General features: G+C 36.0%; 1 protein-coding gene across 16 annotated transcripts in view; it reads right to left on the reverse strand.

The window, feature by feature from the left end:
• Window positions 1-19,907, reverse strand: part of EPB41L2 (erythrocyte membrane protein band 4.1 like 2) — a 110,916-nt gene that overhangs the window by 42,884 nt on the left and 48,125 nt on the right. For all 16 annotated transcript variants that reach the window (XM_081942842.1, XM_081942841.1, XM_081942839.1 and 13 more), the window contains exons 4-8: window positions 11,866-11,970; window positions 6,848-6,890; window positions 3,551-3,626; window positions 2,582-2,800; window positions 1,335-1,422 (exon numbers count right to left, since the gene is read on the reverse strand). In XM_081942842.1, coding sequence (XP_081798968.1) covers window positions 1,335-1,422; window positions 2,582-2,800; window positions 3,551-3,626; window positions 6,848-6,890; window positions 11,866-11,970 — 531 coding nt within the window. The remainder of the gene's footprint in view (window positions 1-1,334; window positions 1,423-2,581; window positions 2,801-3,550; window positions 3,627-6,847; window positions 6,891-11,865; window positions 11,971-19,907) is intronic.

The following is a 19,907-nucleotide window of genomic DNA, read 5'->3' on the forward strand; positions in this document are numbered from 1 at the left end:
GTGATCGGCTAATTTGCTACTGCCCGCCCGGCTCCCCGGTTAGATTTTTGCTGGGAGGAGGCGGGGGGGAAGCTCCTTAGCCTCCGTTTCTTTTTCTGCCTCCTCGCTTCTCGTCATTCCACTTGTCAGAAACTTCTCCTGCATCAAATTTGCAACGACCTTATAGAATAACAGAGTTGGAAGGGACCTTGGAGGTCTTCTAGCCCCAAGAAGCGAGGAGGGAGAAAAAGAGACGGAGGCAAGCAGCTTCCCCCCCCCCCGCAAAAATCTTATCAGGGAGCTGGCGGGCAGTAGCAAATTAGCTGATCACGCGGCGTGATCGGCTAATTTGCTACTGCCCGCCCGGCTCCCCGGTTAGATTTTTGCTGGGAGGAGGTGGGGGGGAAGCTCCTTAGCCTCCGTTTCTTTTTCTGCCTCCTCGCTTCTCGTCCCCGCCCGACTTCAAGATCCTCCCTAATCATTGTGGGTCGAAAAGAAAAAAGGGAAAGAGGCGCTTGTTTTGAAGTGCCCAAGAGGAGGGAGGGGAGCGGGCGCCCGGCACACAGAAGAGCCACATTAAAGTGTGTAAAGAGCCGCATGTGGCTCGCGAGCCGCGGCTTGCCGACCACTGTACTGTGTGAATAGCAGTTTGGTAGCTTCACAAATATCCCTTTAGGGCAAGTGCTCAGATTTTTTTTCTTTTCTTTTTTTCAAATGGCAACGGGCTAATATACAGTAAGTTCTGGACAGAACTTATAGAATCTGGGACTAGAAATGGTATTATGTGCAAATAGTATCACTTCTCTTTTCACATCTACCATCTACTACAGAAGCAGCAGCACTGGGGAAAGGTAATTTCCCCCCAATAGTATGATCATGAAAGAAGAAGCAATTCTGCATTTGCTTGTGTATGTTGGCGGAGTGAATGCGGCAAGAAAATGGCATTCAGAAGATACAGATCTAGGTTAAAACAAGCCTAAACGAACATGAAATGACATATATGCAATAAAAATGTCAAAAATATCTACTCTGGATTTCAAATTATTCTCCAAATATCCCTGTCTTTCAAGCAGGAGAAATAGAATATATTAAGGAATACATCTCTGATACAGGATGGTTTTAGACTGATTCACACATCTGCCAGGAATTCTACTTCCTGTATTCTAATCACATATCTACTTCCCTTATTCTAATCAAATCGCCCTTCAGATTGATTTGCTGCCAGCAACAACACTCTCTTCTTTTCCTCACAAACAACAATATCATGCATATTGTACAATAGGTATTTTTAAGTACATGAATCTATTACATTTTCTAAATAAAATTTCATTTTCTATAAAAATGTTGGCTAATACCTTAGCATGATGTAAATCCACTCCATACATGGATAGCCGCTTGGCATTTTCTATGAATTGGGAATCTGCTTGTGCTGGAGTCAAACCCCTGCAAATATTTAGAAAGAAAATATTAAAAAATCAATATTATGTTATGTTGTGTTCTTATTAGTATATAAAAACATAGCCCTTGCTACTCAGACCATGTTTTATTTAAGCCAGCATTTTGTTTCTAGATATGGCCAGTTTTTGCAAGGGGTAGCATTGCTTTGAATCCCACCCATTTTAAACATCTCAAACATTTATTAATCATGCTGAAGGAGAGTCCAGTATGAAATATAATCGCTTCCAGTCTTTGCATTTGTGAAAATTATCAAAACATACCAGAGTAGAAACACACTTAGCACAGACATGCCAGGGATTAAGTGTTAAATCAATATCCGATAGTTGGTTACCAACATTTTGATAATTTTAAAAGCTCGAACAATAAAGGGAAATGCCCTGGTGTTTGTCGAACATCTCCTATTTAAGCAAGAAAAAAAGAACCGAACTTGCTCTTGAGGGATTCAAACTGTATTATCTCTCAAGATGAAGAATAGCCAGAGCTATAGCCAGAGCTACTTCATTAGGATTTATGAAAATCCTACTGAAGTAATATTCTTGTCTCAAACAGTACTCCCTGCATTATTGAACATTTTTTGTACTGTTGAATTTCTTTGATGTAATCAAGAAGGGGGGGAGGGGATCCCTAGTTTCTAGTCATCTTTGTTTTAAAATTTCTAAATTATACTCAGAAATAATTTCATAACCATATGAAAGCTGAAAAATATCTTGCATTTTAAAGTTCCTGTGTCCCTATGAACTTTTTTTCCATATGTTTTACTGTTATGCTTACTTGTATCCTGCAAATTGAAACTCTGTTACCACTGGTTCTTAATTAAAGACTTGTCCTATGGGAAATATTATGGGATCTTTCTCCCAAAACTTTATTCTAAAGCTCATTTCCTTCTCTCCCCTTGTTTTTACTTCTTCAGTGAATGATTGAAGTTTATTATTTTCATTACTTTTCCTTTCTCTCTTTATTTATTTGTATGCTATTAATAACAATCTCTTGATTAATTTACCTATTTATGAGGGAATGGTAAGGATATATTACATAATGCCTGACTACAGCCTAGGGTTATAGATTTTGTTTTTAATTGCAGGAGCATTATCTGCCACAAGCAAACAAAAATGCATACAAATAAATTACTTGGAACATGACGCACCTGTGTGTCTTGTGTAGTTCTACTACTTTATCCTCCAACTCTTTCGTCTGGTTAGGTGCAAATTGGAATTCCTGTATGTAACCACTATCATGCTCCTCAGGATCAAAGTCACCTAGTTCAGCTTGTAAAATATATGAACCAAGCAGAGCATGGGTCACAAAAGAGCATGGTAGACGTCCAGAAGCAATATCCTGACGAAGCTGCAAACAAAGGAAGTACCTAAGAAAAAAAACCAACGAAAATTGTCTGACAAATTTTATTTACTTGTTTCCTTTCTATCCTATTCCCTTATTTACTTTATATGTAACACAAGTTAGAGAACATTCATAATACTCCTTCCTTTTATTTTCCCCACAAAAAGCTTAACTTTTTTCTCTATTTTTAACATTTTAAAAATCTACATCAAAAGCAATCTGCAAACACAGAAATTATTTATTATAAAAAGGTTATATTTTAAAAACTGCAAAAAACAAACAAACAAATAAAACCTATTTCTAATATAAAGCTGGAAATTATACTATCAGTAAAGTGCAATTATTCTGACTACTAGTTTTTAAGTAGTATACTTTTTAAGACTACACACACACACCTTTAACCATAACCATAGAAATGTCAGAGTTACAATAGTGTTTCCTCCCTGACATGCCCAGGTTATGATCTATATTTTGAATATCTGGGGTGGATTCAATATTGTTGCTTTTTTGCTTTAACTTATTCTTTTTTTTCAGTAAAAAACATTGCCATAGATGATTAGTTTTTCTTAAATGACATTTATCTGCAGTAATTATCTGTACATACATTTCTATACCAAATTTATGAAAAATACTACAAATCAAACACAGGAAAGTGATAGCAGCTTTTTTTGAATTTGGCCATTTTCTTTAGGCTTATGAAATGTAATATTTTACAGATTTTCCAAGAGACCCTAAATAATGTAGGATTTCGATTCAATAATGCTTAATAGCATACCTGGTGATTTCCTCTGTCAATTGTGAAGGGTCAGGTGGGTAAAACTTCACATTAAAGGTGAACTGCCATGGCAAATCTACATTTAACATATTCACCAGAGAATACATGGGAGAAAAAATGAAAACATTCAAAGTAAACATTTTTATCCACAAATAGAAAAAAATGTAGACACTAAGGATAGGAGAGAAACTCTTTTGTAAGAAACTGTTTATATATTGTAAAGAAACTGTTTATATATTGTAAAATTACTAATATGCCAGATTTTAAATTGTTTTGCCCATACCATTTGAGATTAATGCATCTTCCTGTGTCTGAACTATGTATAGAATCCTTGTATTTACTCTCAAATTATTTTGCATGAAAGCATAAGTATTCTTCCCCCCACCCAAAGTTTTAAAACCTGTACTGAAATTACCACTGGAAGGCATTGAAATAAAAAGTTAAGCCATATGGGGTCTTCATCTTTATTGCTGCAATTCATCTAAAACATTGAAATGTTTTGAAGCCCAATTTCTGTTTTCTTAATTTCTTGCATGTTGGCACTGCGTAAAGCTTTTTAAAATTATTATTAACAGGTTTATATCAATAGATATATAGATATATATGTATTACTGATATTTATATAATTGGAATAATTAAAATTATGAAAAGTATGAAAACTTTTGAATTTTTGGGACTGTATGAAAAAGCATCAGGTGTGATTTATGAAAATTAACTTATTGTCCTGGCACTTCTACAAATTCCTTTAACTCCTTATTAGTATAACTGACTGAGTAAGAAGTGTTTGAGAGAGTCAAAATCATATAATCTGAAAATAGATTTAAAAGCTATGTCTTACCTCCCATTTTCATCCCACAAATCTGATTACTGGATCTAAATGCTATTGCCAACACTTCTATGGCTAGGTTGGATAATAAAGGGGATAAAGAGCAACACTATTGGTACCTCTTAAATTTGTAATGGGATCTGAAACATAACTATTAAGTCTTACCTGAACTTTAGTTGGTCCATAAATATATATTTATATTTAATTAATACAAATTTATAGTTAATTAATATTTATATTAAAATTGTACTTCCAGAGAATCAAAAGTTTTAATATATCTAAATAACAAATAGCTAGGGAAGAATAATTTTACTATATTGCATACATTTTAATGATTTCTTGATGGGATTTCAACTTGAAATAAAGACAAATGGAACCATAAGAATAATTTTACCTATAATCAATTGATTAGCTAACAGTTTAGTGTACAGTTTGCGGTCCATGTTAAGAAATGAAATGGACCTATATGGTGCCAAATCCTAGAAAGCTTTGTCCAAATTAAGGATCAAAATTATATTAGATTGCTACCAGTCTAATATAAAGTGCAAAGTATTGCATAAAAATAAAAATTCAGGTATTAAACTTTCTTTAAATTCTTTATAAAATTTCCTGACAATCCATCAGGGCCAGGTGAAATAGAAAAAGGAGATTCCATAAATTGGATGTCTTTGGGAACCAATTCTGAGAATTTTAGCCTACTTCAATATTGATTTTTATTTGGTGATTGATTATTAGAGGAATTGTTAAAAATAGTTAAAATATGCCGTTGGTAAAAACGAATTGTTTCATTTTTACCAAGGGCATATGGGAGGACATTGTAGTTGAAGATCATCTCTAAAACAGAATATCAGTCATTATCAGAGGGGGAAACCATTGCTAATGATTAAAAGAAGCCAATTTATTTCACTTCTCCCTCCACCTCTCCATATTTTTATATCTATTTTTTATTTTTGTAAATTTTATTTGTTTCATTATTTTTCAGCAATATTTGTTCTCATAATGTAAATACTTTAAAAATACTTCATTGATCTGTCTAAGGTCACTCTATTGATAATGAACTGTATAGATGCAGAACAATGAATTATTAAAACTCCGAAGCTGCTGTGCAAGCAAATCATTAAAACAGACTGTACAGGTGGCACCCATTTGCAGCGCTTCTGTTCCAGATGAACAACAGTGGATAATGAGACTGTGAAACAAGTACTATAAACATGCACAAAAGCCTTTTCATCATTTCCACATGCATAAATATAAAAGGAGGCAAAAAGCACGGACAACAAGGAACACTGTACATATTGTTTATTTGTCTGCAAAACACCTTGTGAGCAGCCTCACTACTCTTACAAAATGCTCACAATAAAAAAAAACCCTAAAATATACCAAAATGAAAGAAATGTATTTAGCTAAAGGAAAGGTAACCGGCAACTTGATAAGTATGTTCCAATCACAAGAATTACAAAGGAGGAGAAAATTTCTTGCATTCTTTATATGAAAATCAAAGGAGGATTAACAGACATTGTACTACTAATACCAGATTAGATTATGCAGTTTTACCAAATGAGCTTTGGCGTATTGTGCCAGACTGATAAAGTATTTGCATCTGTTCGCTTTTCAATGGCCTGATTTTTCTAGGAACTTTTCTAACAGATGACTTGGAAAGTTCACCAGAACCTAAGACAATATATACCGATAAAGATTTAATCTAACTCTTCTTATTCTAGAAAGATCTGGTCATTTAACACTACGCACACTGAAGATTTCTAATAATCTTAACATACTTATAAATATAATAAATACAGTATTATAAACTTCTGAAATTTTTATTATATTAATTTGTGGCTTTATTATATACGTTTTATTTAAAATGCAACATTACATAAGAAGGTTTGACAAAATTAAGTGTGCAATCTCAGCCTTAAAGCATACAAGGGAGCTATCTGTTTTTTGTATTTAGGCAATAAAAACAAACAAAAAGAAAAACTCAGGATTTCAGCCCCATTTTTATGCCCCACCAAAGGACTTATCTCCCCTTCATTCATAGAGGGGAGCTGAAATTCTTTGGCAGGCAGCTCTTTCAGCCATCCCCCAGAAACAAGAGGGAGCTGAAATCCAAATCCAGGGCATGGAAGATAACTCGTTCAGCTCCATTTCTGCACCCTACCAAAAAAGTTCAACTCCCAGCCCCCAGAGAGGAGGAGGATTTTTGGGGGGAATCCAGAAGAAAGATTGCAAATGGCGATCACATGATCGTGCAGCGCTTAGCAACCAATTGTGAGAACAGGTTGCCAAGCATCCAGATCAAAATCACATGGGGGTTATTAATGGAACATTATGTGACAACCAGAAATACCTTACAAGGTGTAAAGCACTCTTCTTGATGACATTGTAATTCCAGATTACTGTTAAATGAACAGTCATATATCAAGGACTGCCTGCCGTGTGACAATAAGAGATATGGCTGGAGCACTTACTGCGAATTTGCTTCTTGATTTCCTTTGAAGTATCAAGCCAATTCTAAAAAAAAAAAGACACATAATGAGAAATATAATATTTAATGTGTTTTATAGTGTATCTATTACTGATTCATTCAAAATCAGTATAAAATACTCTGAGACTTTTTCATCTATCAATTTCTAAATTGCCTCAACCACTGAAGAAAGTTTGGGCTTTAACCTGTAAGGATTTAAACAGCTACAGAAGTAATAAAATACAAAAACTGATAGTAATAAATGGCCCAACATCCTGGAAATTCACCAACTGAAAACTATTGTTAACAATAAGCAATAAACTACCAGTGAGTAAATCAATGAACCCCTCCTATCTTTATTGGAAGAGTCACACTTCCACGGCTTTAAAAATCGCAACAGCACTGGGGTCCTACGAAGCTCAGGGAAATGATGTTTCACAAGACAATACAGCTACAGAAGAAGCATGGAGTAGCCTCACAGTGAGAGAGGTGGGAAGTAAATTTAACAAATAAAATACATAAATATTGCCTAGGTCTCACAAATGCTTTACAATTGGGATGAGAAATGTGTCAACCCTTACAGATTTTATTGAACAGGAAGAAATGTCAGGAGAAAAACTGCCCTGCAAGTCCTAGGCCACTCAGTGTTCAATAAGACAGAATATGTTGAACTGCACCCAGAAACCAGCTAGTGTCTTCTGTAGCTTGTAGAATAGAAATGTTACATTGACAAAAAAGGAATATCCATAACTATTTGTGTAGCCACATTCCAAACCAGTTGTGGCATCTGAGTAGTCTTCAGGGAAAGCACCATTATATAACATTTCACAGGATTTGAGCATGAAATGATAAAGGTATGAGTGATTGTGGGAATGGCCTGCAAAGGATACAATTTTCACACAAGATAAGTTTGTTCCAAGGCCTTCCTGACCGTACTGTTATCTGCTCTCTGCGCTAGGATCTGAGAATCCAGGAGGGCTCCCAAAGAGATTGTGATTAAAATTGAATTACATCTTTTTTTTAACTTTCCTTTACGTTAATTTCTTCATTCATTAAAAAAAATGTCCAATTTCCATATACTTCAATATTTATCAATGGTAGGTTCTGAGTATTCAAAATAGTTATCTTTTATTCTGCAAAAATAAAAGATTACTATTTGCTATACAATTATAAAATGTTCCTGAAACTAATAAGATAATAGTCACACAACTGATTATATTGTTCAAATCACCTCACTGTAATTTTTGGGAGAGATGCAGTTCTTTGAAATATAGTCTTAACTAAGTCATAGACCGATGAGTTAATTTTAAACTTATATGCGGGCAGAGGTATCTACAGGATCTAATACTTCCAAAATTTTGACTTAAGATTTTCATGTTGATGAAAGCAGTGTTGTGCTGATGCTTTTTTATTGTCCCTCCTTTCCAGTATGATTTAGATATGAATAAGGAATACTTTTTTTTCTTGGATAGGTTGCTGAGCAAGAAATATGACTTTTGCCTTTTCCCTCAGGATAGGATATGCACATCAAAGATAGAAACGAGGAGATAACTTTGCAAACCAGATGGAAAACTCAAGAGACTGATGTTCTTTGTGCCTATTAACTGACAATGTAAAATTATTATCTATATATACTAGCAAGCTATTTCCTTTTTTACTGAGGACTATAAAATGAAAACGAGATCTGTCTCATATTTTCTTGTCTGCGGCTTTCTCTCTATCAGAGGATTTCTAGGGAGCTAGCTGTTTATTTACAAACACTTTCTCCTTCATAAATCACTCTCTTTACATGAGCAAGTGAAAGGGCATACAAATGTTTTTAAAAAAGAGAAGAAACACAAAGACCTTGAGTGTCTATAACATTTTTTCAAAGATATTAGATTTTATGGTCATAAAAAATAATTTAATTGCTTCTTCAAATATGCAAATAATATGAGAGAATTTCCTTTTAGATTAGATTGCCCTCTACTGTTTTCCTCCTTATAAATTATTTTTCTACAGATATTGTTTTTTTCATGCTAGTTCATGAAAATAACAGTTCCAGAAGTATAAGTGGCCTGATGTTCAGTCTCTCTGTAAACATAGAGCACCAATTAAAATTAGAATAAAATACATTTAATCCTTTACAAAGCAGAAAATATAGCTTTCACAATTAATTATTCATGTATAAGATATTTTTTTCTATGAAAAACTTTTGATACACAGGTTTTTCTTGAAAATAAATAAAAATACCTTTTTATTGCCTTCTGTATACTAGTAAAATGCTTATACCATCTACTTCCTAAGACTGTACAAGCTTTAAGGAATCCAACCAACATGTTATCCCAGGTACTGGGTTAAACTCTAGTCTAGATAATCACAGGAAGAGTTCAACCTCTGGCAAATTTGAGCCACTTTGTTGGCAAAGTACTGTGAAAAACTGTCAAAGCTTCCAAGTGGAAGATAACACTCTCCTAAACTGGGAGATGACACCCAAAACAAATCAATCGGGCAACAGCTCATCAATGCTTCTGTTACTATCACAATGTGAGTCTGAACCTGAACTTGTACTCAGTCAGATTTACTGTCACTTTGTCTCTTGGAGCTCCTTAATAAACCAAGGAGACAATCAGAATTAACAAGAAAGAGAGGCTACTTAGGAGCAAACTCATTAAAGCTTCCTGTACCCAGTCATTCATTATAAAAGCAACAGAACTGGCTGCCAAATTGTTGAGATATTCCCTAAGTGTCTTCGGAAAGCTCTCTAGATCCACTTGAGGCAGTCTATTGTATTAGATTTGTTTGCCCATTGGTGGGCATAGTTAACAGTCAATTTTATTTGAACCAGGAAATCACCCGACCACAGCAGGAGGCTCAAGGTAATTTATATCCTTTTTATCCAGATTGTTAATTATCTGCTCTTAGATAAAGGCAAGATCTAGTATATGCCCTTTTACATACATTGGCGTATTATATTTACATAAGATCTAGTATACAACCATCTACATATATCAGGGTGGAAATTACAAGTGATCACTATTGCATTTACAAATTCCCAAGCCTTCCTGGAAGCCTAGAATTAGATCATTCAACAAGTAATAGGAGAAGCAACACTAGCCCTAAGACTTGATCGATAAACTCAGCAAGAGATTCTACCAAATAATCTTTGTCTTCTAAAGAAACAAAGAAATAATAAAGTTCTTCTATCGTATCATTTCTGCACTCAAAAACTGATGAGAAATGGAATCACATATTTTGACTTATATGGCAGGAGCAGATTCCTAAACAGAGCATAGTGCAGTGATGGCTAACCTTATTGCCATGGAGTACCAAAAGCAAGGGGAACGGGGGGGAGGGTCGTGCGCGCATGTGCCCACACCCATAATTCTATGCACCCCCCGTGCATGAACGCCCAGACCCCCCGCTCTCCCCCCGCTTTTGGCGAACTGGTGGACCAATTTTTTGCCATCTCCAGGCTCCAGAGGCTTTCTAGGAGCCTGAGGAGGGCAAAAACACTCTCCCCGCTCCCCGCGGAGGCCCTCCAGAGGCCACAAACGGACTGTTTTCCAACTTCCGGTTTGTGCATTGAGCTGTTTTTCACCCTCCAAAAGCTTCAGGGAAGTCTCCTGAGGGCGGAAAATGGCAGATAATCATGGCAGAAATCAGCGGAGCTGACAGGGCAATGCCTTGCATGCCCTCAGAAATGGCTCCGCATGCCATCTGTGGCATGCATGTCATAGGTTCGCCATCATGGGCATAGTGTAAACATAAGACTCCTCTGTATGATATAAACTACAGGGCTAGAAATCCTTGCCTCCTTGTCTATTGTACAAACTTAACCACACTGAACTCCAATACTTCAGGAAAACATGAAGGATATTTCTTATGTCTCATCCTCTGTTAAATGAAATTATATATTTCTGCAAAATGAACAACTGGTTGTATTCGTTTCATTTCAGCCTTCTGCAGTGGGTTCTAGGGTCTCCCCTTCTATCATTGGGCATTGAAGCACCCTTGACTAGAAACGCCGCATGGAACACTCAGCCCCTATTGGGGACATAGGCAGGGCAGCTACATGGGCAGCATCTCCATTGCCCTTCATAAGGCACTATCAGTTGGATGCGTTTGCATCCGCCAAGGCATCTTTCGGACAAAGGGTGCTTCAGAAAGTGCATGCTCCATCAGGAACTATGAACCAGTAAGTTCCCCACCCTAAGGATAGCTGCTTTGGTATGTCCCACTACTGGATCCTCCTGAGCCATCAGCTGGAGAAGGAACATTGGTCCTACCTGAACGTTCTTTCTCAGCATTGGGCATGAGGGTCTAGACTCCTCTCTGTTAGCTAGGTCCGTAGTCTACTCTGGTTGGGTAAGCTGTGGGGTAGGGGCTGCTCTTCTCTTATTCTCTAGGTTGGAGTTACGTCTTCGTTGGAACTGGGGCCAAGCAAGAGAGGACTGGAGGTGTGGCTTAAATTATGACTCAGTCTCTGGGCAGATAAAGACGTAACAACCTATTACTGGACCCTCCTGAGCCACATTGAGAAAGAACGTTCAGGTAGGACCAATGTTCCTTCTAATTAATTGTGAAAATTGGAGTTCAAATACTTTCAGTCAGCATTCTCTCCTACAGCTGATCACATCCATACAACATCTAGTCCAGGGGTCCCCAACCCCTGGGCCATGGATCAGTACCAGTCTATGGCTTGTTAGAAACCGGAACGCACAGATGGAGGTAAGCGGCAGGCAAATGAGCAAAACCTGATCTGTATTTACAGCCACATCACCCACTCAGCTCATCAGGTATTAGAATCTCATAGAAGCACAAACCCTACTGTAAACTAAACATGCAGGTGTTTTAGGTTGTGTGCTCTTCCTCCCCCCTCCCACGCTCCATATGATATAAGAGATAGCATTATAGTTACCCCCTTTTCTGCTCAGAAATATAGGCTCCGGACTATAAAAGACTAATGTTCAGTAATACATTTCCATATATTACAAAAGTTCCCAGTCGTTTAGAAATCTTTCTTACACATTTAATACATACCTTCTGATCTGTATGGTCTTGGAATAACAAGCCAAAATAGTCCCTTTCGAGTAGATTAAGATGCTCACACACTTTGTCAAACAACACCTGCCCTTTAGCTTTTTTCTAGGAAGAAATAGGATAAATCAATGAAACATTTATATAATACAATGCTAAATACATTTTATTTTAAAACACACCAATACCAAAGAAAATTACTCTGTCTTTGTTACCACTGGTTTCAATTTGCTATTTCAGAAAATAAATCAAAAGTGAATAGATGCTTCATAGTCTATACCCAGCACATAGGAAAGTGCTAATTAATAGAGGGGAGATATTTATTTGGATAACTGAAATTTAAATAGGACAAATGAAAAATCAGCAGTAATTCTTAAAATCCTGAAATAGTGTTGTACATTTAGGAATCAATGTCTCTTAAAACTTTTTTTTAAAGGAATCAAATGTATAGTTTGTTATCTGAGGACTTGCTGATTATCAAATACAGATAGTCCTCAACTTACGACTATCACTTACCAACTGTTCGAAGTTACAATGGGACACATAAAGTACTTATAATCCAGATTTCTGAGTACCGCACACGTCCATGGTCATGAGACAGCATTTCAGGGACTTTTGCTACATGCTCAGCCTTCAATTATCTGATATCTTGGTAAGTAGCACAAGCCTCATTATTTTTGCTCTTTGCTTTAAACATTAGACTTACGAAAGTCTAATGATTTTGATTTAAATATTTAAAACAACTGTTAGCCATCAATGTACTATTGTCTAATGTTAGATTTGTAATGAAGAAATATAACACTTAAGTAATCTTATTTTAGTTCATTACTTTTCCTTTTCTTTTTGCATTAAATGTAACATTCAGGTGCACTTACAACCATGACCATTTAGCCATGATAGCGAATCTATGGCACGCTTGCCATAGGTGGCATATGGAACCATTTCTAATGGCATGTGAGGTGTTGCCCTGTCAGCTCCAGCACGCATGCCCGCACTAGCCAGCTGAGTTTTGGCTTTTATTTTTGGCCGTTTTTCGGCCTCCAGAGGCTTTAGGGAAGCCTCTTGAAGCCTCCGGAGGGAGAAAAATTGCCCAACAGGTAACCTGGAAGTCTGTTCCCGAACGTCTGGTTTGTGTTGGGCCATTGTTCGCCCTCGCCAGGCTCCTAGAAAGCCTCTGGAGCCTGGGGACCAACCGAGCCCACTGGAAGTCAGAAAAAGGCTGTTTCTGGCCTCCGTGGAGACAGGGGAGGACATTTTCACCCTCCCCAGACTCCTAGAAAGCTTCTGGAGCCTTGGGAGAGTAAAAAATGGACCTACCGAGCCCATTGGAAGTTGGAAAATGGGCTGTTTCCGGCCTCCAGTGGGTGGAGTTTGGCCGTTTTCGCACTCCCAGGCTCCATAAAAGCGGTGCGCACATGTGAGGGGCAGCGGTAGGGGCATTCACAGGCAGCATGGCATGGGGGGATGAAATTATGGAGCTGGGCATGCGTGCGTGTATGCTTTTGGCACCCAAGGCGAAAATGTTTCGCCATCATTGTCATATAGCCTTAATAAAACTTGAATCGATTAGAAGATAATAAAAGTTAATAGAATGATTCAGAGTCTGTAAGTGAAACATGAAAGAACCAACTTTTTTCAAGCCACCTTAACAAAGATACTCCCCCAACTACACAAAAAAAGAAAGAATAAATAAAATGTTAACATTTTAAAGAATATAGGATATAAGATACTGATAGAAGAAATTATCAGAAATAACTGATTTGATTAATATGATTTTTGACATTTCCATATGACACAGAATGTCAGAGAAAACTGTATTACTGTTTTAAATAATTTGGTGCAGCAAAAGTACACAATAAGTAGACAGATAAAATTTCAAAAGGTTTGTTCTTAGGTTTGAATCAAATATTGTATATAATTTTATTAATACTGTGTTTCCCCGAAAATAAGACAGAGTCTTATTTTCTTTTGACCCCCCCCCAAAAAAGCGCTTGGCCTTATTTTCAGGGAGGTCTTATTATTTTTGAGGTGCAGGAAGCGCCGAGCATGGTCACCTCACGGCTGCGGCGTTGCAATATTTTCAGGGAGGGCTTATTTTCGGGGGAGGGCTTATTTTAGCACATACACTCAAAAGCCTGATTGGGCTTATTATCCGGAGATATTTTATTTTGGGGGAAACAGGGTAGTAAGTTAATAATTAGTACTATTAAATAGTAATCTTTATTAATTATTATTAATTAAATGCAGCATGATATATAATAACAATGGGTATAAACATCCAAAGGAGAAAATTTGGGGCATTCAAAGTACTGTACTTTGACTTGAATTAATAAATGAGAACAGACAACTCGCCTTTCTGGCTTTTCAAGATTTGTTGAAACATTGAAATAGTGTCTGCTACTGGCAGAATTCAAGAGGTGCAGTATGCTGCCTTTCATTTTCAAGCAAGTCCTACATCCCTATTTGGCTATTTATGGCATTTAAAAAGCAACTATAATGTGACATTTCTGAGACCTGGCAACTGAAAGGCATTTTTGCAATTGCTTATCACACAGATTTCAATAGACGCCACTGCAATTCCAGAGAAGTCCCTTCGAGTGCCTATGTGTAGGCTCTTGCAACACTAAGTTATTGTGCCTGACAGTCAGAGACAGAAAGCTCTAAACTGAACGAATTATCTATGCTGTTGAGCTATGTGCTACACAGTAGTTGTGAGAAACACTGTACAAATACAAAGGACAAGGGAGAAAAGGTATGCAATAAAACTACCAAGCTCAATAAAAGCATTGTTTGTTGTCCAAAAGAAATCAAAGCACATTCATACCGAACTGAACTGCTCAATTTATATTCAGCATTTACAATTTTAACTGGATCATTCAGTTTTATATCTCATCAGCTGAAACGCAAGGAATAATGCAAATAAACCCGCGGCAATGCAAAACTATTTCTAATAATATACTAAGGTACAATTAGGTGTGTGTGTAGTTTTTAAACCTGTATTTATTGCTCAAGAGATTTTACTTGTCACCTTATATGTTCAATTTATCATTTAAGCAAAACTTTAAAATGTAATAACAAATAAATCCAAGAAATTAAATAATCTAGTCTAAATTGGATTAAATATGTAGAATGTTCCAGTTTAGACTTGTATTGAAAAAAGGACATCCATGTGCCAAACATATTAAATTGAAATAAGTTTTCTTTCTTATGTAAAAAACTTGAAAAACGATTAGAAAGGAGTTAAATATTTTTCACTATAAAGTTAGCTATCACACATCACAAGTACTGTTGTTATTATTATTATGCTTCCTATTGAATTTACAACTGCTAAATCTTCAGTATCCAGAAGATAATCATAGCGTACATAACCAGTTAAATCTTGCATTCTTATTTTGTGCTTCTGGTGCTACATTTTTACTTTCTAAATAATATTTAAGATTCTAGTAAGTAAAACTCTAGATATTTTACATTTCACTATCAATATAATTTTGCCAAATGACTCGCAGCAGTTATAAAATCCAATTTGCCACCCAATTTGTTGAGGATTTTGTTGGAACAATCCAAAGAAAATGTACTCATGCTGAGAAAATATTGATCTTAATCTATCATCTATCATTTAAAAACTGATTTATAAGAAAATATTAAAATAAATAAATTCTTTTTAATCGGACCAATGAGCCATCATGGACTAGTATCATGGACTAGCAAAATGACATTGTTTAGAAGAAAAATAGTATAAACTGAATTCTAACTGCTGGAAGCTTCTCAGTCATATTTTGTATTAAAAGATCAATGTGAAAAGAATTCTGTCAGAATGGATATTGTATGTATAGCTTTATGTGAAAATAAAACAAGCATGCTATTTCATTTTACATTATTATAGCTATGTTTCTAAATTTAACACTATATATTAATGATTGACAAATCTTTTTACAGAAAGCACAGTTTGAGACAAGAAAAATACTTGGAATAATTTAAACATAGTTTATAAGTTTTAAACTATAAATAAAATATTTTATTTTAGTATTTTGCTGGAACATAATAATATTGACAACTTACATGTTTAAAAACATGCCTGATATAGCTTATTATGGCCAGGAAATCATTGGCAAATTGTAAAACATATGGTACTTGAGTATTTAATTTTTTATAAGATAGCAAGTGCAGTCTTGCACTTCAATCAAGCAAACTACAAAATACTTGAAACAGTTATGTCATGCCCAATACACATCAGTTGTTCAGACGTGCATAAAATATAGCCATGCAGTCATATTTAAATGTCCTTGTCATAACATTTTAATTAGAACAGAATGCCCCTGTGTAGAACGCTCTAATGAAAATTGTATTTGCTTTGGAAAGTGTTTTTACAATACGTCAGCTGCCTAGATCTCATTATGGCATTCTTTAGACTTGATAAATAGTTATATGATTGGGTGCCTAAAATGAACTATATAATAAAGCTTGTACATAATCTCAAACATATATTTAGATATTTTAATTCAATGAATAAAAGATGTAGTTACTGGATTTAGTATTTTCTACTTATTGACAAATACTATACCCCATGTTCTACTAAATTGTAAATAACCAAGAATAAAGGGCAATGAAAATATTAAACGTTAACATTTATTCCTCTCTCATAAGACTGAAAGTAATTCATCTATAAGAAGGAAGCAGGGGCAGAGAGGAAGCTGGAAATAGTCTGAAACATATTTGTGAAGGTGCAGGATTCTTGTATTTATATATCGACGAGAGAGACAGACAGACAGACAGACAGACAGACAGACAGACAGACAGACAGACAGATATCATATATCTGACTTGGCTGCAACTCTTCTTTTTAACATTCAAATATTTCATAGCAGTCAGAGAGAAAATAAGTTCCTTAATTTGGACAAATAGACCTACAACATTTCCATAAAGGGAAAGTAATGGAGATAAACACAATAGGTTTACATAGACTTCTCAGACAAATCATAAATGTCAAATGTCAATGTTAACAATTTACAAGGAGGTTATTCTAGTGTTGAAATGTGGCCTAATTTCACTCATTTGAGCTGCATCTGCTGCCTTATTAAGTGAAACTAGGGAACCTATGATCCTTGGGGTCATCCTTTCAGAGATATTTCCTTACCTAAACACAGAAACAGAAAGGGCATAGGCAGATTGCTAGGTTTGATTTTAAACTTTAAAAAGAAAACATCTTATTAAAGAAGAGAGATGGGTAACAAGACAAATATAGATTTTTTTCCTTATTTTTCAAGAACATTTTGATCGCAACATCTGTGGTTGATCTGCCATTTTTTAAAGAACATTTCCACTTCTTTTTCCTTGGCTTAAAGCAGTGCTTCTCAAATAGTGGGGCGGGCCCCCCAGGGGGGGCGCGAGGCTCCGTAAAGGGGGGCTCAGCTCAAATTATTTTATATATTTTTGTTTTGCAGGTTAAAGTTTTTTTTAATATTGTGCTCCTTTAAATCCTGTGCTCCTTTAAATCTTTTCTGCTACAGTTAATAAAGCTATTCTTTGTTGTAAATTGATCCACATTTCTTTCTTTTTTTTATTCTCTTATACGTTAATAAGGATACAGTGTTATGCAGAGGTGTACTTATAACAATTTTATAGACAAATGATACTATTTACAGTTGCGCGGGGCGCGCGAAATGTTTTCTTCTTCCTAGGGGGGGCATGACAGAAAATAATTGAGAAGCACTGGCTTAAAGTGATACATAGCTAACCATATTGGATTATTGGTTTCTTCAAATGGATCAGCACATTTTCCATAGTTTGTCCTTTATATATAGTGAGAGCAAAGCATGACTCTATTGATAAATACAATTCTTGGAATCATATTACTTGATGACATATTTGGTGAGATGGGCGGCATATTTATTATTTAATTTATTTAAAAATATGACACTGAGATGACAATTGAACACCTTAATAGCAGTGCATTATCAGGGTACCACCCATTGAGAAGTTATAGTTCAACTCTATCCTGCTTCATATTCTCCCATTTCTGAAGAGCAACTCCTGCAGAGGATATGAGTCCTCACTATGCCTTTTATGCAGTGGTGGGATTCAAATAATTTAACAACCGGTTCTCTGCTCTAATGATTTCTTCCAACAACCAGTTCACCAAACTGCTCAGAAAGTTAACAACCGGTTCTCCCAAAGTGCACAATGTTATAATCTTCTGGTCTTGGCTTGGATGCGTCATTAGGCCAGAGCAGAGTATAAATAAGACAGTCCTTGTTTTTGGTATTCCAAATTTAGTATGTCTTAAGGATCCATAAAGTAAATTTAAATAAATGAAATTTGCTGGTTGGGATCTGGCATTAAACGCCTCATTGAATTATGGATTTGCCCCTGAAAAGCCCCAGAAGGATTCCATTCATTCCACATTGTAAGGCATCAAAGAATGTCATTTGGAAAAGGCAGTTGTACTGTCTGATGTTCTTCCAGACTTTGTTTGCAATAGTTTCATCATTGCTATATAAACTGAGCAGTTCATCAGGTGGACGTTACAAATTGCCCCATTCTGACCTTTTCCTTCATGTAGCAAAAATGGGTAGTTTCTCCAGTAAATAAGAACAGGTGACGACAAGAGCATACTATGGTCATGGCACCAATATCAGCAGAAATAATACAATGTGCAAGTTGTGCATTTTGCCTTGTTCTTTTTCTGTGGAGATGTGTATAGTTGTCCTGAATGGAGAGATCCAGTAATGGCCTCTTGAGAAGGGAATATACTATCAACTGTTCCAAGGCTGGAGAAATTACATCCTACTTCAAAAACGATAATAATACTGCATGGAATTATCCGTTGGTCATCTCCCAAGCCAGCCTGACAACTCAGGAGGGCCCAGAATTTAACAATCATGTGGTTGAACTAGCAGATTAAAGAGCCTTATCCATGTGCTCAATGTTATGAAACTGAATTCAGTCCAGATGACTTTGCAAATTTGTGCTATGGGCAACTCAACTTGTGGCTTGGACTGCCAAGTCAAATTCCAACTCCAAGTGACTTTATCTGCCAAAAAGCATTAATACTCCTCACTGTGGTCCCCTTAGATGGTTTGGTGGCAGAAAAATTTGCTGATTTAACATGTACAACAATTTTAGTATGAGAAGTTGAAGAGTTCTACATAGGGATGTGAATGTTCCCAACACAAAGAATGTGACTTGACTGATGATTAGTGAAGCAGGTTTTATAAGTATAGCAGAAAAGAGATTTCTTTACAACTTAGGGACAGGAAATTCATACTAGTAGGCGAGTTTTTTAAAAAAAGCAAATGTTCTGTATATATGTACCAGAGAAGGAAAGGCAGAAGTAACTAAGTACAGATTAGCAATCTTTTAGACAAAAGAGTGTCTAAAATGATGGACAAAGATCTAAAGTAATCCTTCTATCCAGACCCAATTGCCTCCTTGTGATCAGTTGATCATGAAGTATTAAAGAGCCAGTGCTATTGAATTTGGACCTCACAGAAATACATCCTGGCACTACTGATTCATGAATCAATTCGATATCCAATTCTTTCCCAAAGCCCTCTAAAGGAAGAAACTTTTCTAGTCTTAAGAGGTAAGATTTTCGGAAAGAGTGTCATAATAGGAAGCTCACCCTTGGGGTCCCTGATGACATTTCTGGGGAGGGGAGGAGGTACACAACCCATGGCAAATAATCCCTTTTTTGATATTAATAGATGACCAAATTTCCCTCCTTCTCTGCACACAACTTTCCTTTGAGAATCTAAACTAATCCTACTCTTGGCTCTTATCAACAAAGTGAGCACAAATTTTTTTGAGTTAGCAAAACAGTGTGTTGGAGAATAGATGTGTCACAAAATGTACAATTGGAAGCACTTAAAGTTTCTAAATAAATTGATGCATCATGTGTCTCAATCACGAATAATAAAAAAGTAACTTTGCCCACTTTGTTCAACTGTACATAGAATGCCAGATAAATACCACAATGTAGTATTCCTGCTGATTACTAGATCCTAAGTAATTTTCTGGCTATTTAGGGATCAAGGAAAGGCTGCTTT

This window comes from Natrix helvetica, assembly GCF_964273705.1.
Source record: "Natrix helvetica genome assembly, chromosome: 2".
NCBI classification, from domain to species: domain Eukaryota; kingdom Metazoa; phylum Chordata; class Lepidosauria; order Squamata; family Natricidae; genus Natrix; species Natrix helvetica.